Below are 25,083 nucleotides of genomic sequence, written 5' to 3'. Positions count from 1 at the left end.
TGATTGAACCACAATTCCAAATAATATCTTAGAATAAGGCTCAATACATGTATTGAGTATATCATCCTCAATTGATTTTAAAATTATTTTTAAAAAATAAAAATAATATTATTTTTATTTTTTTAAGAAAAACCAACGAATTTTGATTGAGTTTTTGACCAAATTAGATTAAATTAATATTTTTTTTATTTTTTCTTTAACTCAAAACAGCTTATATCTTGGATCAACTAGATTCCAACTCGTCATGGTTTTATAGACTAGAGGAAATTTTATTTTTCACATTCCATTTAATATTTGAATTCATCTATTTATATATAAGCATATCTTTAAACTAATTTAAGCTTTAATAAAACTAAATCTTTTACTAACTTATCTTAGCAACACAATTTTTTTTAGATATTATATATCCAAGATAAACATTTTTTTTAATACTAATTTTAAGATTAAACTAAAAAAATAAAGGGAAAAACTATACTTTTATCTTATCTACCAAACTATTCTTAATATTTATGAAGATTTAAAAGAGGTGTTAGAAAATTAATTTTAACATGTTTTTTATTAATAAAAATTATTTTAAAATTAAAAATAAATTTAAAAAAATAAAAATATTAATTTTTAAAAAAACCACCATATAAAAGTCGGCTACGAGGTAACATACCTTAGCTCCTAAAGGCGAGACCCCATTTTCTGCTTCCTAAGCTGATAAAAAAAATTACCCAAAAGTCAACGCATCTGTGTCTCTATCTCTCCCTCTCCCTCTCTCTCTGAGCTTCACCTCTGCTTCTCTTCAGTTGCTCTCTCTTTCTTTTATCTCTATGCTAATGAATTACTATAACTTACAGTGATTCAGTTCATACCAAAAAAATTCTAATGGGAAACGGTTTTGGTAAACTGACGGCCTGTTTCACCGGAACGGGAGATGCTCGCCGGAGAAAGGATATATCGGTACTAAATCCATTAGACGAAGGTCTAGGTCACTCCTTTTGCTATGTGAGACCTGACCCGGCCCGATTATCCTCCTCCAAAGTACACTCAGAGGAAACAACCACCTTCCGTACCATATCCGGTGCCTCCGTCAGCGCCAACACGTCAACGCCACTCTCCACTGCCTTCATCGATCCTTATGTTTATAACACCATCGATCGAGCTGCTGCTTTTGAGAGCTCAACTTCTTTTGCTTCGATTCCTCTGCAACCAATTCCCAGAAGTCTATTTGGGTCCATCAATTCTGGCCCCTTAACAGGAAACTCGGCCCTGATTCCTTGTTCAGGTCCGATGGAGAGAGGATTCTTGTCGGGTCCGATTGAGAGAGGATTCATGTCAGGTCCGTTGGATCGTGGGTTGTTCTCGGGTCCGCTGGAAAAGGGCAGTTCTGATCAGTTTCAAAGAAGCTTTTCCCATGGTGGTTTTGCTTTTAGATCCAGATCAGGAAAAAGGTCGCTGATTCGAGTCTTACAAAGAGCAATATCTAAAAAGATAACTCGTGGACAGAACTCGATTGTAGCTCCTATAAAAGGGGGTGTTGGTGTTGGTGTTGGTGTTGTTAAAGAACCTGAGTGGATATTGAGTTCAGAGAAGCAGAATGAGTTGACAGTGAGTAGTCTTAATTTGAGTAGCGATGGCAGTTTAGAGGATGATGATTCTTTAGAGAGTCAAAATCTTCAATGGGCTCAAGGGAAAGCAGGGGAGGATAGGGTCCATGTTGTTGTATCAGAGGAGCATGGTTGGGTTTTTGTTGGGATTTATGATGGATTCAATGGCCCAGATGCGCCTGATTATCTTTTATCCAATCTCTACTCTGCTGTGCATAAAGAGCTTAAAGGTTTGTTGTGGGATGATAAGTTTGATTCTGATAAAATATCTGCCCCTGCATCTTCCCCTGTTCAAACAGATACTAGTAATTCTGTTGAAAGTACTAATTCAAGATTGGAAAATGTGTTACATAACAGTGAAACTAATGGGAATTGCGGAAATGATCAATGTTATCGGTATTTGGATCGAGATAATCATCCGAGTGCGAGTTGGGAAGTTGGTTTTGATATGAATTTGAAGAGAAAAAAGAGCAGGAGTTCCAAAGGGAAGTATAGAGGAGCTGCTAAAAAATGGGAGGAGAATCAGAGGAGATGGAAATGCGAATGGGACAGGGAAAGAATGGAACTTGATAAGAGATTAAAGGAGCAATTGAATCGATCGGGATCAGATACTAGCCCAATAAACCATGCAGATGTGTTGGAAGCTTTGTCTCAGGCTTTGAAGAAAACAGAGGAGTCATATTTGGATATTGCAGACAAAATGCTAGTGGAGAATCCGGAGCTGGCTTTAATGGGTTCTTGTGTTCTTGTGATGTTAATGAAGGGCGAAGATGTTTATGTGATGAATGTGGGTGATAGTCGAGCAGTATTAGCACAGAAGGCAGAGCCTGATTATTGGCTAGGGAAGATTAGACAGGACTTGGAAAGAATTAATGAGGAAACATTGCATGATCTTGAAGCTTCTGATGGTGAAAGATCAAATTCAATGCCTAGTTTGACGGCCTCACAGCTGAGTGTTGATCATAGCACCAGTGTGGAAGAGGTATAATTAGCTTTCAGTTTGTGGTAACGAAATCTTGTTCTGACCAATTTAGCATGCTCACTCCTTTTTGTTTTCATTGCATTGGTGTGAACTATATCTGAATGCCGTGTTGTCTGCATTTCAGGAAGTGCAAAGAATAAAAAATGAACATCCAGATGATGCTTGTGCTTTGTTGAATGACCGTGTGAAAGGTTCATTGAAGGTTACTCGGGCATTTGGTGCTGGTTTTCTCAAGCAGGTATGGTCGCAATTTAAACATTCGGACTCTTTTTTTTTTGGGTTAAGAAGCTCAATTCTTTTGCCATTTTTTGGGGTCTAAGTTGTCAAAAGGATATATCACTAATGGCTTGAGAAATGTATCCATCGGGGCATGGATAAACTAAGCTTGGAATATATAGCACTGAGATGTTCCTCCTAATTTATTCTCTGAATAGCAAGTTATAACACTAATAATGCATTTGAGAGAAAAAGGTGCACCTGCTTGTACTACTGCCAATAATATAATAGCTAACATATCAATTCGGGAAGAAAAGGGAAACATGGTTCAGTGATACTTGAATTTGAAATAGTTACATCAAGGATACTACGATGCCTCTGCCTCATGTTCTCATTTTAAACAAATAGCAGGGGAACAGGAAGGGGGAGCATCCAGAGCATTTGATTGTTTAGAACTATAAAGTGTAAAACTGATACTTGTATCATCCATTTGTGCTAACAAAGTATTGTCAACTGAGAGGACAGAATATTTTGGCGATGCAGTTTTTGAGTGCTTTTGCTTTTGAAATGCGGCGCCACTTCTCACAATTTTTATTTCCCTTCTGCAGCCTAGATGGAACGACGCACTTCTAGAGATGTTCAGAATTGACTACATTGGCAATTCCCCTTACATAACTTGTTTACCATCGCTCTACCACCATAGACTCGGCCCAAAAGACAGGTTTCTGATTTTATCATCCGATGGGCTTTATCAATACTTAACAAATGAAGAAGCTGTTTATGAAGTTGAGCTTTTCATCACATTGCAACCCGAAGGAGATCCAGCTCAACATCTGGTTGAGGAAGTTCTGTTCCGTGCAGCCAAGAAAGCTGGTATTGTTTAAGTATTAATAAGAAAGTTGAGTTTTCTGTCTGCAGCAAAAACAATTATGGAAACTGAAAGTGACCTTGCTCATTGTGAATTGCAGGTATGGACTTCCACGAGTTGCTCCAAATACCACAGGGAGATCGAAGGCGGTACCATGATGATGTTTCCATCATTGTTATTTCTTTAGAGGGAAGGATATGGAGATCGTGTGTATAATAAAGTAGAGAAAGATACAGATACAAGATATAGAGACATCTGCGAAAAAATCAGGCATTTCCTTTTTGCCTTTTTTTCTTTCTTTTCTTCTTTTTTCCTGGTCACCTTTGTAACACACATGACAATTAAGCTCAGGGGATTCCATCTTGACAACTTAGCTGTGCGATCAACTTGGGTGGTGAGGAGTGTAAAGGTGTAAAAGCTGGTTCTCTCCTTGATTATAAACCGTCATAGAAAATTGTAATTTTCTAAAAATAAATGGCATTCCTTTTGGAAAGGGTTTTGTTCCATTCCTTGTTCCTTTTCACTTGTACATGGGATTGGTTTTGGCAACAACAGCTAACGTAGCATCTGCTTCTTTGCTACCCTTCTTTTTGTAAAGAAATCTATACTTTCTCGAACAAAATATTTTTGTATGAGAATATGTGGTCAGTGGCCTTGTTATTATACATGTATCATAGCTTTTTGCCCTTTGTTTAACAAGGATACGTTGGTTACCTTAAAGCTGAGAAGCACTCAGCAAATTCTACTGGAAACATGCTTTTGACATTTCCCCCATCAGTCAAGCCAGCACGATGGTTCTTGTGCTATTTCCTATCCATTGACAACATTGTGAACACTGGCTATGAACTACCTTATCGCTTAAAGATTGGCTAGAACTTTGCTTCCTAAATCGCAGGGTTGAAATCTTCAATTTGGTCATAAAGATCTGTGTATATAATTTGATATTTTCCAAAATTGCAGTCAGTCAACGTAGCTTTCAGTCAATTCTATAGAATTTTCCGGTCATAATCAAATGTTCTTTAATTCAATTTGCGGTGGTTGGTTTTGTGAGTGAGGGAGTGCTAGTCATAACCAAATCCCTTGCTGACCCATCATAAAGTCAAAGAAACCCATTGCTCTTTTCTTCTTCTTTCTCAGCATTAACAACCAATCAGTAAATGTCTTCGACCATCCACATTTTCTGTACATGTCTCTTGCTTATGCCACGCAGCAAAACAATAGCCCTGAGATGAGGTTGCAGACAGGGGCGTGGCTTGCTTGGCTGACCAGGTCATAAATCTCTCTAACTGCTAACTACTTCGAAATTGGACAGTAAATGCACTGTGGTAAGGGGATGGCGAGGTTGTTGTCAGACCTCATCGGTCATAAAAACCTGTCACTATGTCATTCATTTCAAACCAACATTTTTTTCAGTAATGATGCGCTGCTCTTGTAGCCTATCCCTTTCATTTTCTTGTAGTTTTTGTATGTGATGTCAGGCTTGGAGTGTTTAAACTTTAATGTATTCATCCATGTCACTGATGCATGACGATTCATGCAACAAACAAATTAAGAGCAATATCAACTAGTTGGTACTGACCATTTTGCAGCATTCCTGACTGTTATAAATGAGTTTTTGCGGTGCAATTCATGTTCTTAAAACCAAATATCAAAATAATATTTTTTATTTAAAAACACGGGTTGCACAAGTTGCAGTACAGCTCGCGCCTGCATTCTCAATCAGTTCCTATATATCAAACAAACCAAGAACGAAAATGTGGGTAATTTTGAAAAAGAAAGAAAGATATGGTTTCTAGTTTCAGCAATGAGCAGAACACGACTGTTATTTTAATCAGTATGCATCTGGGCCTGCAAAACACTTTACCTCACTCATGTCCAAGAATCAAAACACCTTATTTGTGATTTCTTCAGCCTTCTATTCTTCTGATTATTAAGCAATAAAAGTGGCGGTAATTAACACAGTAGAACTATTTTCCTTATTTTTCAATTTTAATGGTGAGAATTCCGATCTATTGCAAAGGTAAAAAACATTAGTGACTAGCCCTACTCGCAGTTGCGTTGTCTGACTGTTGATAGAGTAAAAATCTACATGGCTGTAAGAGTTTTTTTATTCATTTATGGCTATAATTTTAAAACCATCCTCCATACGAGTTTAAGTTGGATGTCCTCAGCCCAAAACTCTACCTCCCCTTTAATCTGTAAGTGCAACTTTAGTTAAAAATCAGGAGAAACCTCTTGATTAGTCCCCCAACTATTCATTGATTCTTGTTGTAGCTCCCTAAGAAAAACTTCTTTCAGTTGAGTCCCTCTTTATTTAAAACTTCTCAATTAGCCCCCTCCCCCCATCCCTTGACGTCGCTTGGCAGTAAAGAAAACACTTGAGGCGAGCTACAATTGCGTTTAAAGTAATGTAGGAAGATTCTATGTTGCATCATCTTCAACTCTTATGAGATGTAGGATTTTGGACATAAGGTCTCATCCTTCAACATTAGCGGTCAATCTAATTATAAAGTTTTGTATTGCTTTTCAACCGAACTTGATTTTGATACTCTTCCATCACCGGTCAATCTACCTGTAAAGTTTGGATCCTACATCGATTATGGATCCAGAAGGAATTCACATGTAGATCCCACGAATGGATCCCTGCATGAATGATCACTACTAAGGGAATGACTGATATAACCTGGTCGGTGAATCACTATTAGAATTTTATATTTCACTGATGAAAAATTCTATTAATAGTTAGACAATGATTTTTACCGACAGGCTCATAAGTGGTTGCTATTCAACGAAAAAAACTTGTCTAAGTGATTCATGTTTTGTTGATCAATGCATTGGCAATGCAATTGTCGATAAATTTATAGATGAAAAAACATGCCAAATAAAAAAAAAATTACCTATTTTATTCTGTTTATATTATTATTGGTAAATATGATATTTCACCAACTAAAAAAACCATTTGTAATTCCATAAATGAATTTTTTTTTTATTATTACCAATGTTATAGTTCTACTGGGGATTAAATAATGCCAGTGACATTTCTTATAAATATGGTATTTCACAGATAAAAATGACTGTTTGTAATTCTATCAATGATTTTTTTTTTATTATTACCGACAATTTGATTCCGTCAGTGATTGAACAATGGCAGTGATTGTTCTGTAATTCTTTTTCAATTCTTTGAAATATACCGACGCACTTAATTTGTCGGTAAGACCATCGGTAATTTTAGTAAAATATTTATTTTTATAAAAAATATAATAAACCGAGTAAAAAGTAATTAAAATAAATTAAAATAAAATAAAAATCAAATATTTATTACAAATTTAAAATTTATCAGTTCAAATATAAGTTTTCTAGAAGAGAGGGGCTGAAGGAGGATGAGACTGGTCTTTGCCAGGATCGGGAGGCGATAAGGGGGAGCATATGAACCACCCATCTATGATTTCAACTCCATGTACAATCATTGGAGTTCAGTCGTCTCAGCAGCAAGATGAGTCGTCCAAATTTCAACTCACTGCTTTAAAATCGCATCGAACTCTAGAGTTTGAGTGCTCAGAACCGATTGTGAGCATCCAACAATTGAAAAACTTTGGGTTCGTCTGCAAGTCCTCGGTTGTAGTGTTTGAAATACTATAAACCCAATTTCTATCGAGTTTTGGATGGATTGTCCTCGTATCTCTTATGCAATCGGGTGTTCTATGTTTCTTGAAAAACAAATCAACAAATTCAACAAAAAATAACTTAAGAGAATAAATTGTTAAAATCTAACATACCACAAAGTATTGAGCTCGGCTATTCACGAGCTGCTGCACTTTTTTCTGAAAGTTATCTTTTTGCATGTGCGTTTCTATAAAAAGTTTCATCAATCTTAGTTGTTCAAGAATCGTAGCTTGCTAGAGAAAAATGTTTTTAGTTAAACATATTCATATAAAACAGAAAATTTTAAAAAATAGATATAATAAAAAAAAGAATCTTACTAACCGCTCCGCATACAAAATGAATGAAATGGATCCACTAGTATGCGTTGTAATGGAATAATGAATCTGTCTGTTCTGGTTCCCACACCAGATCGCGACCGTCACACGAAATGCTCGGAGTCATGTGCTGAATATATTCTACCTATATAGCCTCCAAGACATGTAAAGGTATGAAATCCTTCCAAACTGCCACATCCTTCCAGCTTGGAAACTCTCTTTCTTTACCATATTTTTTTAGCTTTTTTCTGCTCCTCGTACTAAAAATCACGCAACCTATATGGTAAATGATTTATTGGTTAACAAATGAAAAATAAAATTTTAACGTTCATATAAAAATATATTTCTTGACTTCAATCTTATCTAGTTACAACATAATTCTCCAAAACTCTCATGACAACAACGTTGTCAACTCTATCCAGTAAAGTTTTTCTTTACATTTCAAATTTGTAAAAGAATAACTTCATTAATATTAATAAATTAACCAAATTAACATAATAAAAAAAATGGTTTAAGTTAATACTAACCTTAAACTTTCTAAACTATACATTAATCATGGGTTTCCATTCAAGATTTTTGGAAACCTGAATTCATTGAAGCTGTAAAACTTTCATCGATGATTTCATCGCCGATGTTATCATTCGGGAAGCTTCAATATTTTTAAACCTGAAATTGCATTTGTTAATTGAAATTAAATTTTCAAAAATGATTAACTATTCTTTATTTTTTTAGTAGTGCATGAAAGGAAAACAAACTTGCATTGAGTGGTTGTGCTTCCATTGGGCAAGGTATGTCCTAGTAAATAGATCCCATTCTGAAGGGACCTTCCCTCAGCATGGCAACATAATACTCGACGAGCCTGCATCGAGAGTGGCAGCCTATGTCTCAGGTGTTTGTTTATGGTCGGTACCTAATGACTCATGGTCTTCAGAAGTGTTACTAAAAAGAACTAGAAACTATCTTGTTCGTACAACACGCTATTGACTTTGCTCTAGACATCTACATAAATTAAAGGATTTAAAAAGGCAATAAGATTTCTATTCTAACAAAAATTTATCAGTATCTCCTCTATATAAGAGACTAACTAAAATTTTATTACCTGTATGTACAATAAAAACAAAAAATATCACAAACCAGTTGATTTTGTTAATAATTAATATTTTATCTTTAATGTTGTTATCACATAATTCCCAATACAGTAAACTACAAACTATAATGAAAAAATAATAAATTTGTTTACTTATAAACATTACCCTATACCTAAACATTCTATTTTATATGAATCATAATCATGGTTAAACATAATTTCATCAACATACCAATCCAATTTAAGCATAGTAACATTACTTAAACACTAAAATTTACACAATTCCAAAAATTTCCATACTTTTCATCATTCCAAAATATACTAACAATAATTAAAAATTCTTAGCAACCCACATTACAATATTCATAAATAATTCCTAACATCCGAACATCATTGAAACGTAATAAATCAACCTAATTAAATCAAATATCTAAATCTCCTAAAATTCCTAACTATAGCCAACCACTACAAGCTTCAATTTTCACAAAATTATTTTTAAAAATTGACTTAAATTTTTTTTTCACAAAATCTTTGGCACGCCACTCATATTTGGTATCTTTTTTTTTTTTGTCTCTCTTCTTTCAATTCCATATTTACCTAAGAAATCAAAAAGGAATTTGGCCTTCAATTAAGATCAAATCACCAAAAATAAAATTTTAACGACTAAAATGAATTAGTTAAAAATGAACATTAAGTCCATAATATTTTGTGAGTGTGTGAACAGTGCCCATTTACAATAAAAAACCCATATCTTTTAGTGTTTTCTATAATTTTTAGTTTTTGATATGTTAGAATGTTGGCGCAACATATCAAAATTTTATACATATAATAAAATCACCTTCTTTTCTTGTCAATGGTCATTTATTACCTATTTGGAACCACAAAGACACCTGCCAAACACTCACCTCTTCATCAATAGGTAGTGAGGCACCACAACTAACAACACCAACATTTCTACCACTAATAATAATCTTTTCTCCATTCTCCATGTGATACTATAACTTTATTCATTATGAGTTACCTACAATACTACTTTCCACACTCTATGAGATAAATGAAATGATCAAAATCTATAAATGCCTCGAGTCACTAAATATTAAAACAATTCAAGTTTATTAAAAAGAAACCACAAACAACAATTCTAAGAATCATAAATAACCATTCAACAATTTAAAAAGTTCAAACAAAACACAAAATATTCAAAAATATACTCTCCCATATTCTTTCCTGTCTTGTATATTATTTTCCTCTTATATTTTACTAACTTTAGCATTGGAGGGTTCATGTTTTGATAAAAAACTTGTTTTGCAAAAAAACTTGGAAAACACCTCCAGTCAACCCACTAGACCAAAGACAATTCCAGTTACTCTGGATATTGGCTAAGTCAATAATCCATCAACTCGTCAATTAGTTCAAGCCTAATCATTATACTAATCGAAGATCATAGCCCGTGAAAAGTCCAATCCATAAGTTTTCACAACTTTATCACCATAATAAAGGTGCTCTTTGCGACCCTATATCTCCAAGAATGATAAATAAAAGTACATTGTGATCTTTAAATAAAACTTAGATACAACTGCACTTTCAACTTAACTCCATTATCAAATTATTAGAACAATTTTAATTAGATTTTTTTACTGCCTCATTTTAATATTGCAAAATTGTTTAAAAAGATGAAACTAGTTGTGTGCCCATGCTATGTCGCTAGGCATTTTTTTGTATTAAAAATGATGTTTAGGTAGTGCATATGTATTTTAATGTCATGTTTGTTTCCAGGAATTCACTTTCCTGGAAACTATTTTCCCCACTTTCCCATGTTTGGCAAATACATGGAAAGTTAGTCAAAGGAAATTAAATTCTGGTAGAAGGAAAATGTTAACTTTAATAGCAGGAAAGTGTTTTCCCCTTTTTATTCTTGGAAAACACTTTCCTTTCCTTTTTCACTTACGGACAATGAAACAAATCTCTCCTTCTTTCTTATTAAAATTTTACAACTGATCTCTTCAAAAAATTACTATGCGTTAGCTGTAAATCTTCCTTCTCATATCTCATTATTGGAACAAAGGATCATCTTATTTCAGGTAATTATTTTCCTCAAATATTTCTAGATTCTGTCTTTTTTTTCCTGTTCTTTATTTGGATTTTTAATTGTGATTGTGGTATAAATCTTGTAAGCTTGTTAATTCTTGGGAAAAAATCAGAACAATTCCATGCTCTATTTTGTATAGGATCTCAGATCTTGCTTGTTTAATGTGCGTGTTGATAATCTCAGATCTTGATAATCTTTTACTTTTCATCCCATCGCCACATTTCTACTCCACCACACTTTTTCAATCTTTCTATCAATAGAATTCAAGGCCATTTACTTAGGACATCATTCTTTCTGGGTATTGGTCTGAGAAGAGAGAGCGTGCCTTCTATCTCTGTTCCATGCCCCAAGACTGTTTTGGTTGCTGTTGGTGCAGGATAACACTCAAAATCCACTACCAAAACTTAGGATCTCTTTTGCTCGACCACCCAATTCCAATAAGAACCCGTCTCTCTATTTCAGATCCACAGTCTCTGCTCTTGAGGGCAGTTTATCTATGTTACTTATAACAGGATGGGCAAGGGGGAAAATGATAAAGATGGTGGCAAAAAATTGATCTATTTTCCAGAAAAGATATGGGGGTGCCTCATCATCTTCATAACTGATATTTCTCGCTTGACTTGCTCCATCATTCCTACCTTTATCACCTTCTCTTTGCCAACTACCTTCATGGCTACACTCTTGCCACTTTGCAAATTACGCCCTGGCTTAGTAACCGACCCAGTTCATATTTCCCATGAAGCAAGGTCGGGTGGCCATCACTTGTTTTTTCTGCCATCGAAAGAAAACTTCACTAGAAAACAAAAAAGTTTAGGAAATAAAATATACAGAGAGAGATTTAAGATTTTGGAAAGTGAAAACTACAAGATTTAAGAAGGAGAAAATCGCTTGAGAAAACACTATGGACCACCCATCCTCGACGTGTTTTTGGTGGCAGTTTCTGCCGTCGATGCACTTCTTGGCACTATAATTTAGAATTTGTTAACAAAACCCCTCTCATCTCTCTGCATTCCCTAACAACAGGGCTTGTGTTTATTGGAAGAGATTTTTTAAGCTAATGGAGTAACAGCAAACGGGACTTTTTTTTGCTTCTCTTCCTTTCTTCTTCTGAGTTCAACGTATCGAGGATGTCTTTATAGCAGTTTTTGTGATCCTAATTTAACAATGTGTCCTCACTTGGTGGTCTCTATCAAGAGTTCAATCTGACGGTTATAAACATGGTGAATGGGTGGCACCTATATTAATGCTTGTGCTGTTGTGATGCTTTATCAGGTGTTTCCTGTTTTTGTGTTTTATTTTCAATGACATCTGAACTACATAATTGAATTGAACATGACATCTAGAATTACAAGTATTTCTAGCTATCCAAATATATTGAATGTGTAAGTATTTGATATGCTTTTTGAATGTTTATTTCTCCATACTTTTTAGGTTTCATTATCAGAAAACTTCACTTTCTTATCATGGATAGTAAGATTAATCATGCAACATGTATGAGAGCAGCTGTAACTGTCATAGCTGCAGGAGTAGCTATTATTGAATAAGAAAGAAGTAGAATTTATATACCAAGAGAACCACGTATAAATGCAATTGCTTAACGAGAATTCTATATTGATAGCATTTTGAATCGAGGTGATAGACATCGCGTTGAACAAATTCGTATGAAACCAATTGTGTTATATAATTTGTGTAATGTTCTCACAAGTCGTAACCTATTATGATCAACGCAAAATGTGTCTATTAGGGAGCAAGTAATTATGTTCTTATAAATTATAGGTCGAAACCAAAGATTTCATTTTATTAGTGGTATATACTATAGGTCTATTGAAACTATCCATCGTTACTTTAGAATTATATTAAAAGCAGTTCTTAAGTTATACAAACACCTTATCAAAGACCTAGGGGATACAGTTCTCGCGGAGATAATGAATAATCGCAGATTCTATCCTTATTTTAAGGTATGAGAACAATATCAATATTTTTATTAATTAATTAATTACATCTAGAAGAAAAGGTTATAAATTATTTTTTTCATGTTTATATAGGATTGTGTGGGAGCAATTGATGGTACCCATGTTCCTGCAAATGTTCATGTTAAAATTCAAGGAAAGTTTCGAGGTCGGAAAGAGGGAACAACACAAAATGTTTTAGCAGCTATAACTTTTGATTTGAAGTTTATATATGTTTTAGCTGGATGGGAAGGAAGTGCACACGATTCTCGGGTTTTAGATGATGCACTATCAAGACCTAGTGGACTAAAAATTCTAGAAGGTATAAATTAAATATTTACAATATGCAATAAACATGTAAATTTTCTAATTAGATAAAGATAATAATAGGTTTTATTTCTTATTTGTAGGGAAATATTATCTTGGTGATGCTGGTTATGGTATTCGAAAAGGAATCATTACTCCTTTTCGTGGAGTTCGATACCACTTGAATGAGTTTACAGAACATTCACTGGAGTGAGGGTTTGGTATTTTGAAGAGTCATTTTAGATCAATTGATGGAAAACCTTTTTGGTCTTATGAAACACAAGTGAATGTTGTGCTTGCATGCTGTATTATTCATAACCACATAATGGGAGTTGATCCTCATGACTTTCTTATGGAAGAAATATGTTCAGAAAGTGAACCAATTAGAAGAACAATCAGCTTAAGCCAACGGGAGGAGAGGGAAGAGAATAGGGAGTGGATAACAAAAAGAGAAATGATTGCATCAACCATGTGGAATGATTATAACACTCAAAGAAACTAGTAATTGAGTGTTAATTATATGTGTTTGTTTTTATTGTGTCTTTCTTGAGTTTGTATTGTCTTTGTTATATATTTGGATTGTTTGTTGACTTTATTATAATTTATTATGTATTTCATGTGTTCTTCTTTAAATAGTAGTTGTATTTTTTTGTATAAAATTAGTTCAATCTAAATATTGTATAATTTTATTTTGTATAAATTTGTGAATTTTTTTGTAGAAATGAATACTGCAAAGAATGAAAAATGCAAAGGTAAGCACTTCACATGGTCTAAGCCTATGTCTCACATGCTACTTGAGATATTAGTCGAGGAGGCACTTAAAGGAAACAAGCCTTCTTCCACCTTCAAAACGGAATCTTTTGTAAAGGTAGCTACAGAAATTAGTCAAAAGTTTAACGTGCAATGCGAGCCGAAGCATGTGGACAATCATCTCAAAACTGTGAAAAAAGAATGGGGAATAATAAGCCAACTTAAAAATAAAAGTGGTTTTGGTTGGGATGATTGTTTGAAGATGATTACGGTTTTGAAAGATGTATATGATGAAGAAGTAAATGTATGATAAATAGTGTATTCTATGTAATTTTTACATTGACTTTTGTTTCCAAAACTTTATACAAGGAACTGAAAATTATATATTCTGTTTTTTTATGAACAGACACATCCGAATCATGACAAGTATCTCAACAAAAAACTTGATATGTATGAAGCAATGACAATTGTTGTTGGAAAAGATATGACAACCGGAAATTATGCCAAATCATATGTTGATATCAACCTGGAAGAGAACATTGAAGTGCAGTCTATTTCAAATGAAAATGAAGGAGAATATGAAAAAACTTCAAAAGGTAAAGAGACATCTTCCTTTAATACCCAAAAAAGGCAACATAAGAAGAGATATTGAACGTATGAAGATGATAGTGTTGAAAAGTTGTCTAAAAAGATTGGAGATGTAGCGTTTGCAATTTAAAGCCTAAGCAAAAATCAACTTGATGTTAATGAGCTATATACAGAAGTGATGAAAGTTGAAGGCTTCGAGGAGATCGCTCTTGGTGATGCTTTTGATCACTTGGTCCAAAATGAAATGTTGGCAAAAGCATTTATGGCAAAAAATGCTAATTTGAGGAAAATTTAGGTTCATAATTTTGCGAACCAACACTACTACATGCCTCATTGCTAGATGATTTCACTATGATAAGAAAGTTTATGTTTGTTATTTGACAAGTATGTTTACTTGTTTAATTCGGTCTAGCATGTTTATGTTTGTTAATTTGAACTAATATGTATGAGTATTACATTAAAACTTAATATTTATGCATGACTATGTTTGATGTAAGATATTTATATTTATTTCTTAATGCTTCTTTGATATATATTAAAGGGATATTACAAGGATAATTGTCTATACCCGTAAAAAAACAAAAAGCACTCTTTATCCAACAAATTTATCAAAATATTTTTGTATTTATTTATCTTTTAAAAAAATCTTCATACCAAAAAACCCAAATATCAAACTTTTACTTGGTTAAAAAAATCTTAATACCATAAACTAATTTGGCTTTTTTCATATGAAAAAAAAACATATTTTAAGCTTTTAAAATTGAAAAATAAAATTAATAGGTTTTATTTATGAAAAATTTCACAAGGTTATATCTCTATAATATTATATGACATATATAGTTATATTTTATAAAATAAGCTATATATGAATATAAGATATAATAAAACAATTCATCATTACACTTTTTAGATTTTATTCTTTTATTGTAAGTGATTAAATATTTATATTTAATATTTCTCATATATTAGATAAATTTGAAAAAAAAAATTAATTCATTAATAAATTATTTTCCAGTTCATTTTCCATAACATAACCAAACACTGGAAAATGTTTTACAGTTCATTTTTCATTACACTACCAAACATCGAAAAATACTTTTCTGGGATTCACTTTCCTGGAATTCACTTTCCAAAAAAAAACTACTTTCCTGCAAACAAACGGAGCCTAAAGAAAGAAAGAAAAAATTATGCCTCGAATCATAGATTAAACTGGGTCATATAAGTTAGTTTTATTTTAATCAGAAGATAAAAAAATAAATAATGACAACAAATGGATAAAAAAAGTGATAACAATAACTTGAGAAAGAAATATTTTTGTAAATGGGGATAAATGATGTTAGTTCTCAGCCCATTAAATATGAAAGGATAAAATTGAGTAATAGAAAGGATGAAAAAAACATGCTCGAGTTAATCCGAGTTAACAAGACAAACATGTATTCAGGGAATAAGAAACGAGTCAATCAAAATAATGAGGACCAGAAAACATAATATATAGCAAGTTAGGATGGAAAGATGAAATTAAAACAAATAAAACTTCTACAAAAAAAAAACAAAAAATAGAAATCAAAAGAAGAATGATTGAAATTGAAATATCAATAACAAAGAGAGTCAAACTATAATATTTAAGGGGGGGGGGGAGAAAAGAAGGCAAAAAAACCCGCCAGTGACAAATCAGACCATCACCATTGACATACATCGCTTCATCAAGAAGAGGACGTGGTGTCGCTCTCAATGATACGATAAAAGAACATTTGTGAATGTTGGGAGGAGATCACCACCCAAAAGGTGTGTGTGCCTTTGACATGCTAGTTGAAATTGAAATACCAATAACAACTCGATCTGAATTATAAAGAGTCATACCAAGATTAGATTTGGAAAGAAAGAATTGGCATGAAAAATCTATCAAGTTGTGATATTGGGTTGTTGTAGGTTGTCTTCCTAGCAAGAATGACTTGTATATAATCATCTAGTAGGTGATCCAATAGTAAGAGCTTGAGATCAAGGAGTTTGCTTTTCTTGTGGTCTCAAGTTCGAGCTCTGTGGTTGCTAATATGATGGCCACTGGAGGTTTATATGGTCATTAATTTCAGGACTTATGGAATTAGTCGAGGTACGCTCAAGCTGACCCAGACACCCCATTAATATAAAAACAAAAAACTTGTATATGGAATTTGTTAAGATCTACCCACCTTTGGTAGATTTTGGAGTGTAGTCGCTTCATTTTCTTCTTTGATTGGTTCACCACCATTGTTTTGTTTCTATAAGAGAAATACAAGATATGATTATTTATTTATTTATTTTATGTTAAGTTGTGGCGTTTGTAAAGCGTGAAATATTTAATTATTATGTTTTTAAAGCAAGATAATGTAATAATTATTTTGTCATGATTTGAAAATAATAATATTTTTTAAATATCATGCAACAATGTAAAAATATAATATTTTACTAAAAAAAATTTCAAATAGTATTATTACTCTAAAATTTTTTCATTAATGTTCTATTTTTAAAAAAATCAGGAGTTTTTGGGGGGAATGGAGACTGACGAGCAGTAGTAGCCAACTGGGGTATTAGCGACTAGCGAGCAACACTTCTTTTCTTTTTGATGATATCCCTGAGGCGCATTATTTTGTTTGTTCGTTTTTAATACCAAATATATTATCTGGATAATTTATAAATTAAAATTAAATTTTCTTACACTACTCAATAAGCAAAAGACTAATTAATTATTTTTAAGACTAGAATAACCAATTAATTAATTTTGTAGAATTACAGGGACTGGTAATTTATTCAAAATAAACCTCCAAACTGTCAAAATCACCCCGCTCCTTCCAAGGAGATAATTTCTGCAGGGAGATGGAGAAGAGGACAAAAACATTTTTTACAGACACAAAGTTGAAATTCAAACTGGGAACCCTCTGTCCATAATGTTTACTGTGGACATGTTGGCATGACATCCATTATTCATATTAAAAAACCTAGACATCCTTTTCACTATTTTACTTTACCTTGAAACAATCGCTATTAACATAATTTCCGTCCCTTGAATTAAATATTATTTTGAATCTGTCCACTCTAAGAATTTTAAGTTTTTATTAGTGAGAGGACCCCTGATGTAAAAATAACTCTTACGATTTTCCTTTTCTTGGCTGATTCTGAATCCTGAATCATGTCTATCTTAAGCAAAAGCAATGGCAACAACAATATAGGGACGCTGTCATTCCATGAAGTTAAGAAGCAAACCTCTTTCTTCTTCAAGGAAAAGATCAAGAGTGCTAGATTAGCTCTCACTGATGTCACACCAGCACAACTGTAAGGCATTTGTTATTTATGGGTTAAGCTTTTAAACACCAGTAGTGATTCATTTCAACTAGGATTTGACTTGATATTGGGTGTATTATTATGTCTTTTTGATATGGGTTATATGTGTCTTGATGGTGCTTGAATAATATTTGGAAGGTTGACTGAAGAAGCTACGAATGGGAATTCATGGGCTCCAGATAGTCCTACCCTTGGATCCATTTCAAGGGCTGCTTTTGAAGTTGATGATTATTGGAGAATTGTGGAGATCCTACACAAGAGGTTTTCATTTCTGGTTCCATGGTCTTTTTCTCTTTAAAATCATTCCTTTTCTCATGAATTGCATGATCTTGATACCTACATTGTATGTTTGAATCTTTCGGCCAAATCAGATTCTTGAGATTTGAGAGAAAGAACTGGAGGCCCTCTTACAATTCCCTTATTATACTTGAACACTTGTTGACTCATGGACCAGAGAGTGTGGCAGGGGAGTTTCAGATTGACAAAGATGTTATTAGGGAGATGGCAAGCTTTCAGTGTATAGATGTGAAAGGGTCTGTGATTCTTTTTATACTTGTATTCATATATATTTCTGTTATTCTGATGATCTTTGGATTTATATAGATGCGTTATAAGCATTTTTGGCTTTGTCGTCACAAAAAATGAAAAATATGTGCAGATTCAACTGGGGTCTCGCAGTTAGAAAGAAATCAGAGAGAATCTTGAACCTGCTTGAAAAAGGACCTCTTCTCAAAGAAGAAAGAGAGCGAGCTAGAAAGGTGACTAGAGGGATTCAGGGATTTGGTAGCTTCTGCCACAGTTCTTCATCAGCGCGAGGCATTCTACAGGAATCTTCTAATGGGACATTTGCAAGAAGTATTTCTCAGAATGATTCCTGGGAAAATAAACTCTTGTCCCCGAAAGAAGAAAATTCGATCCAAACATTTCAAAAGAGCCGAAATGACGCAAATTATGAGTCTGGCCAGAAAAGGGTGAATCTGGATTCTTGGGATAGTGTCAACAATTGGCAGGTGCTCGAGAAACCTAGAACAAATCTCAAAGAAAACTTGGCTCCTAAAAAGGAAGTACATCAATGGAACGACACAAGGGAGGCTACTCCACTTTTGGCTGGTAGGAGAGATGAACCAAGGATCGTTGAGGAAGATCATCCCTTCAGTGATGCTGAGAACCAAACTACTGCTTCCCTCCTTTCAGCTAGAGATGGGATATTGCAAGGATGTTAGGATTTCAATCTAGTAAACAACACATCTGCGAATTTCTTTGTACAATTAGTCAGTGGCCCAGGTTTTTTCTTATCATACTTGATGCGGGTTTGACAATTATATCCCCACAGAAGAATCAGGCGTGCATTGAATTTCTGTTATGTTAATGTATAATGAGATAAGACGGGTTTGTTTAGCACCTTTTGAAATGCTTATCAACTGCCTTTGCTTTTGATCAAGATATTGATCCTAGCTAGAGAAATGAAATAGTTCCCGTACAGACTCCTAGCTCCATGGCTTAATATGATTGCATCAAAGTTTGCCATTTCTAGTCAAGGGCTTCATATTTCTTAGACATCTATACACACCTAGCTTGTATAACAATGGTTTTCAGGTTTAATTCACTTGGCCGGGACCAATTCTGTACAAATAATCAAACACAGCGGAATTTTATCGCAGCGTTTGAAATACTACCCGCTATTTTACATGCAGTGATTTCCATTATATACAAGGTGAAGCAAGGATAGCCTAAAATGCAATCTATACAAACATGATGAACATGCCATGTAACTGAATGCATGTAATTTTAAGTTTGGCAAAGCCAGTCTTGTATGGCAAGACGCAAAGCATGGTTGGGAGTAAGAAGCAAGTGACTTAATCTCAAATTGGTCATTGGTGATGTTTCACGGCCATTTGCCAGCCATTCACGCAAGGCTTCTCCTTCATATGTGAACCCATCAGCTGCCACCTGAGGGTCGTGCATTATTTCCTGAAAGAAAACCATTTGATATGTAAGCCAACTTGAGCAAAATATGACACCTCTGCTCTAGGGTAATCAGCATGCGGCAAAAATTGCATTTTGGAGGAATGCTTTTTCAACTTCAATACGACAATGAGCCTTTACGTGCTGATAAAGCCAAGCCTATGCATATGCATACCTAGAAAATGATGTAATTGAAGGAAAGAGGTGTGGGGAAGAGGGAGAAAGGGCGTGTCTGTAGTGTACAATCATGTGACTCTCAATTTCATTGTACACGTGTGCTATCTTTACCTGGAGAATGGGGCACAAGAAGATAGATGGTACCGTTCTCTCCTCTGAAACATGCAACTGTTCCAATTCCCTCACCAGTGTAGGAGTTAAGTCTGGTCTATCCCTGCCGCGTAATTCACAGAACTGCAGGCTCAAATCCACCATTTGCCTTGCCACAAACATCGGCCATTCTCCAGCTGATGGATCCAGAATTGAGGCTAATTTCCCACATGAGAGTGTTCTACGTACCTTACCTACTAATCCAACAGGTGGCTTCCCAGTGAGTAGCTGCAGAATGATCACTCCAAAGGCATAGATGTCAGACTTCGGTGTCAAAACTCCAATTCTTTGAAACTCTGGATCTGTATACGGAAAGGAACCTGTTGGCTCATTGCTCCTATGAATACTTGGGCAATAAAGACTGTCCTCAGTTACCAGCCTGCAAATTCCAAACTCACATATCTTGCAGCTAAGTTCAGAATTCAGGAGGATGTTTTGTGGTTTAAGATCACCATGGACAATCTTTTCAGGTTTGGAAGAGTGCAAGAAGCAAAGGGTACTTGAGATTTCAGCTATAATGCGTGTTCGGATCTTCCATGTCAAAGGGGAAATGTTGCTTTTCTGGAAAAGGCGATCTTGGAGGCTCCCATTGGGCAAGTACTCGTATACAAGAGACCATGCTTCAGGACATGCACCAAGCAAAGTCACCAGATGAGGATGCTGCAGTTTGCCCAGAACTTGGACCTGGTTAAATAAAAACTGCATGTTATTTCAGACATATGATGTGATATAAAATGTGCTGGGAAATTAAGCCAAAGCAATTCAATTTTAGCATTCTAGATTCTGAATCAGATGGTTTATGATGCGTCTCACGGATGACAACATTATTCTGAATCAGATTGCTAAATATGCCCATTGTTTTCTGATCGTCTCAAACATCATAATACTATGAAGATCATATCTAACTGTGGATTTGTCCAAATAATTGTCAAGTAACCAGGGACACCCAAGGCATGTATGTAAACAATTTAAAGGATTAATAGTGATATTTTCAAGTCATGACTACAAGAAGCTCCAGTGAAGAACTACATGTGACATCTCTCTCTATATAGATAGAAATAGAGAGGAAGGGAGATCTCTAACCTCCTTTTGAAACTCTAATTGCCCTTGCGTGTTATTTGGATGCAGCCTTTTTATAGCAACAGTTCTACCCAACATTTCACCTTTGTAAACACAACCACAACCTCCCTGACCCAGTTTGAAGCTCTCAGAGAAGTTGCATGTTGCAGTTTGCAAATCAGACAAAGAAAATTCCGCTAATTCAGGCAACTCTTCAGTAATTCCAAGAATTACGTTGCAGTTTGAAGCTCCTGCCTGCCCATGGCTTCTCCACCGCTCAAGCCAATGTACAGCTTCGATTTTCTGCTGTCGAATCCTCTGCTTTTCCTGCCTCAGAGATGAAATGGATGTTTGAATGAGTTTCAATTCTCCAGCAGCTTCCTCAGACCTGCGATTTGCTTCCTGTGCACGGCTGTCTAGAAGAGCAACATTTCTCATGGTCCTCTCTAGCTTTCTAGTTGCTTCATCTTTCTCTTCCAATAGCTTTTCTTGCTCCATTATTGTATTATTGAGTGCATCTTCAGCTTCTTTTCTAAGTTTAACTTCATGTGCATGGGCAGATTCAAAGATTTTGACCTGATGAGAAGAGAGGCATTAGATTCTCTCCAATGAAAAACAAGTACAGCATATACAAAAGTTAGCCTCAAGGAAATGATTAAGAGTAGCCTTCTTTTATTTCACATGTTTCTTAAATCTTCAAATATCTAGCACACTCCCCTAACTTAACCGTCCATATAAATATTTCAGAGAAAAACAGCGAGAATATATTTGGGACTACTTGATAGATTCCATGATGTGAATTTGTATTAGTTACCACGACTAATTTGAAAAGGCAAGCTGTCGAAATACATTAAAAACGATTAATGAAACGTTAATGTCTGTTTTTAAGCAATTTTTTCATTTGATTATTGCCCATAAACTGTTAGAGAATAATATAAATCATATCTTGAAGTCTCATCTAATAATTCAAGTTTTTGGATTGAGATGGTTTTTTGACACGGTATTGAAGCCTTGTTGATCAAGCGATCATGAATTTGAATCTCACTACCCCCATTTTATTTAATAAAATTAAACACAAGGTAGCAGGTATGCACAAGTTTCAAGCCCAAAGAGATTTCACTTGAGAAGGTGTATTAAATAATAATACACATCATATCTTAGAGTCTCAATTAATAGCTTAAGATTTTGAATTGAGATGATTATTTAACATAAGCAAAGAAAATAATTTTGAAATTTCACAAGATAAATGTGAAAAAAAGTGTCATGCCTCCCAAGTTTTCTTTTCTTGTTGACCTTTTCTCTTTACAATTGATTCAATATGCAAGTACAGACCTCTGGTGTAAGGGGCACAAAAATTTTGATATTTCTAACAAGAATATTCAGAACATGCTAGGGACAAAGTAAGTTGACCGCTAATTTATAGTCTCCTCCAAAGTATATGCTCCAAGGAGTCATAAACACAGCCACATTATCTGCAAACTAAATTCGGAAATAAACCAGGAATATTGAAGTGGCAGTTACCTTGCTGATAGCTTCCAACGTTTTGCGCTTTAAAAAATCTTCAAATGATTCATTCCCCAATGTTTCTGTTTCTAAACGCACTTCTTCGACATGAGAATGTGAGCTTTCTTCCTCCAATTTTGAATCAGAACCTGAAGAAACTCTTCTTTCAGTGGAAGTGCATCCTGGAGCACAGCTGCTACTTGAACTCTGGAGAGGATGGCAGGACCATGAACTATAAGAACTATATATAGTTGGCAACACTGATTCTGCACACACTGATTCATTCTGAACAAAACCGCTAATTCTGGCACAAGATATTCTTGCAGCAGAGTTTGATCGAAGATTATTTTTTTCGAATGGCAAGTTACTCTTGCTATATCGCAAAGATTCAGATCTTAGAGTTTCAAAACTCATATTCTCAGCATGATCGCATTTTGGTAGAGGATTTGAATTTTCAGAAGCTTCTCTCGTCCACACATGTTTCCCTTTGTTGATAAACCATATCTCACAGAACAAAGGAGCATATTTTGCTGCATAGTTTTCTTTGCTGGAGCTCTTTTTAACCTTCAAACAACTGCATCGAACCATTTCGATTGAAAACAACAAAAATATAGATGGGTGAATAAAAACAAAAGAACATATAAGGCTCCAAGTAGAGCACAACGCATCCAGTATGCAAAACAGTAACAGGAAAACAAAGTTTGTGCCGGGAAAATACAAGTCTGCTGTTGAAAATTTGCTTCAGGGGCAAGATGATAAAAGGTATTACTATCCTCCTGTTCTGAAGCTGGCTTAAACACTCAAAAAGTGAGTAGAGTCTTTGACTGAGAATGTATATTTGTCTTAAGAGATGATAACGCGTTATATTTTTACTATATAATCTATCGGTGCATAGCTTACAGGTTTGAAAAACATGAAACCATGCAGTGCACAAAGACAGGTGCTGCACCGCTAGAATCAACAAAAGCATTTTCACTTACGAGACACTTCATGGCGATCACCCCAAAACTCATATAAGTGATTGAGATAATACTGGTGATCTACTTACTTTTCTGTTACAGCCCCCATAACAAGCTTCCTCACGCCATGTTTGTTCACCAATTCTACAATCCCCTTATGGACTTGGTCGTTTTCAATTATAATAATAGTTGCTTCAACCTGCAAAGTCAGCATTTTCCCAGTGACTAGCAAAGAAAATAAATGCCTGTAATGAAGAATCATTCAACTGGTTACTCTACATGCAAATGCATTAAAGTAATACTATAATTAAATCAAGTTGCCATTAATGTTTTTTTTTAAAAAAAGTCCCTAGAGAGCTTGGCAGCAGGGTCAAAGGCAAAGTTGCATTTTTTAACAGCAGAATTAGACCAGGAAGAGTACCACCCTATCTTAAAGTCAAGTGACATGAAAATCACTTCCCAGGCAACATTAAAATATCATTCCCCTACATGTACAGAGAGATAATCTGGGAGACAACGCACCTTTGCTCTACTACAAATGATCAGATAATAATCTATAAGTTTCTTTGTCTGCTCATTCTCCTCCCTTCGAAATGCTGACACTACTTCAGCATTTGCTTGACTTGCGGGCAGTTTCCCCACTACAATAAAAATCCCAGCAACAACAAAATTAACAATAATTAAAAGAATGAAGAAAAACCCCATCTTGGATTCAAGAAACTTTCTAAGAATAACCCAACAAAGAACAAGAATCGAAGAAAAAAAGAAGATAGAAATTGAACTCGACAAGCATTTCAAGATTGAAGTACAGTATACAGACCAAAAAAATAAAGCAAGAGAGAGAATTTACAGGGAGTAGGTATCAGAGGAGAAGGACGGTGAACGTGAAGCAAACAAATTTGTCTGGTTCCTAAGATATTGAAAACCCAGTTGAGCAAGCTCAAAGCTTTCTCTAAAGAATTCCCCACAGCCACATACACTCTTTCGTTGCTAACTTCTTCAACAATGTCCAGCAACTGATCAGAGCTCAACATCCGATCAGACCCGACCACTAACCCCGAAGAATGGGATTTTGGGTTCAGGTTGTGATGGGGCGGGTGGGCGGGGTGTAGGAGCTCCATCTTGTTGGAGAAGCTAGAGAGAGAATCTGGTATTTCTTCGAATGAGTCGCAGGATTTGGTAAGAGGAGCAAATCAAAAGTGTGATTTTGTGGGATTGGAATATTATAATTCTTTATTTATTTATTTGGGGGAAGGGGGGTGTTCAGTGTTTGTCGGTTTCCAAGAAATGAGGGTAGAGTACGTTGGACATTTGTGTTGACTTTTAGTGGAGATAGAGGATGCAAGAAGGGGGGATGAGCCACTAGCAGGATTAGAGAGAGAGAGAGGGCACGTGTAGAATTCTTTTGTGTAGTAAACTGAAGAGAATGCGTGGCATGAGAGTACGTCATCACATGTTTCGGGTATTGCATCAACTATTGTAATGGAATTGAATCGTCTTTCGTTTAGCGTTTGAAATTGATTATAGTTTAAAATGTTTTTTTTATAA

General features: G+C 34.8%; 3 protein-coding genes across 3 annotated transcripts; 2 read left to right on the top strand and 1 right to left on the bottom strand.

The window, feature by feature from the left end:
- Positions 1 to 676: 676 nt before the first annotated feature.
- Positions 677 to 4,164, top strand: LOC133680371 (probable protein phosphatase 2C 23). Its single transcript, XM_062103281.1, has 4 exons — positions 677 to 2,574; positions 2,699 to 2,812; positions 3,399 to 3,663; positions 3,759 to 4,164. The coding sequence occupies exons 1-4, from the start codon at positions 871 to 873 to the stop codon at positions 3,872 to 3,874; spliced, it is 2,199 nt and encodes a 732-aa protein (XP_061959265.1). The 5' UTR covers positions 677 to 870; the 3' UTR covers positions 3,875 to 4,164.
- Positions 4,165 to 17,407: 13,243 nt separating this feature from the next.
- LOC133680506 (uncharacterized) lies at positions 17,408 to 19,163 on the top strand. The gene is made up of 4 exons (XM_062103493.1): positions 17,408 to 17,713; positions 17,861 to 17,983; positions 18,094 to 18,255; positions 18,381 to 19,163. The coding sequence occupies exons 1-4, from the start codon at positions 17,571 to 17,573 to the stop codon at positions 18,943 to 18,945; spliced, it is 993 nt and encodes a 330-aa protein (XP_061959477.1). The 5' UTR covers positions 17,408 to 17,570; the 3' UTR covers positions 18,946 to 19,163.
- A 134-nt stretch (positions 19,164 to 19,297) lies between these two features.
- LOC133680504 (U-box domain-containing protein 33-like) lies at positions 19,298 to 24,883 on the bottom strand. Its single transcript, XM_062103492.1, has 7 exons — positions 24,386 to 24,883; positions 24,058 to 24,176; positions 23,625 to 23,734; positions 22,595 to 23,150; positions 21,098 to 21,649; positions 19,976 to 20,698; positions 19,298 to 19,693 (listed from the first exon to the last, which is right to left on the bottom strand). The coding sequence occupies exons 1-7, from the start codon at positions 24,654 to 24,656 to the stop codon at positions 19,511 to 19,513; spliced, it is 2,514 nt and encodes an 837-aa protein (XP_061959476.1). The 5' UTR covers positions 24,657 to 24,883; the 3' UTR covers positions 19,298 to 19,510.
- Between the last annotated feature and the right edge of the window lie 200 nt (positions 24,884 to 25,083).

Source organism: Populus nigra, chromosome 19, assembly GCF_951802175.1.
Source record: "Populus nigra chromosome 19, ddPopNigr1.1, whole genome shotgun sequence".
Lineage (NCBI taxonomy): Eukaryota > Viridiplantae > Streptophyta > Magnoliopsida > Malpighiales > Salicaceae > Populus > Populus nigra.
The sequence above is the reverse complement of the archived record's forward strand: the minus strand, read 5'-3'. Positions and strand labels throughout refer to the sequence as shown.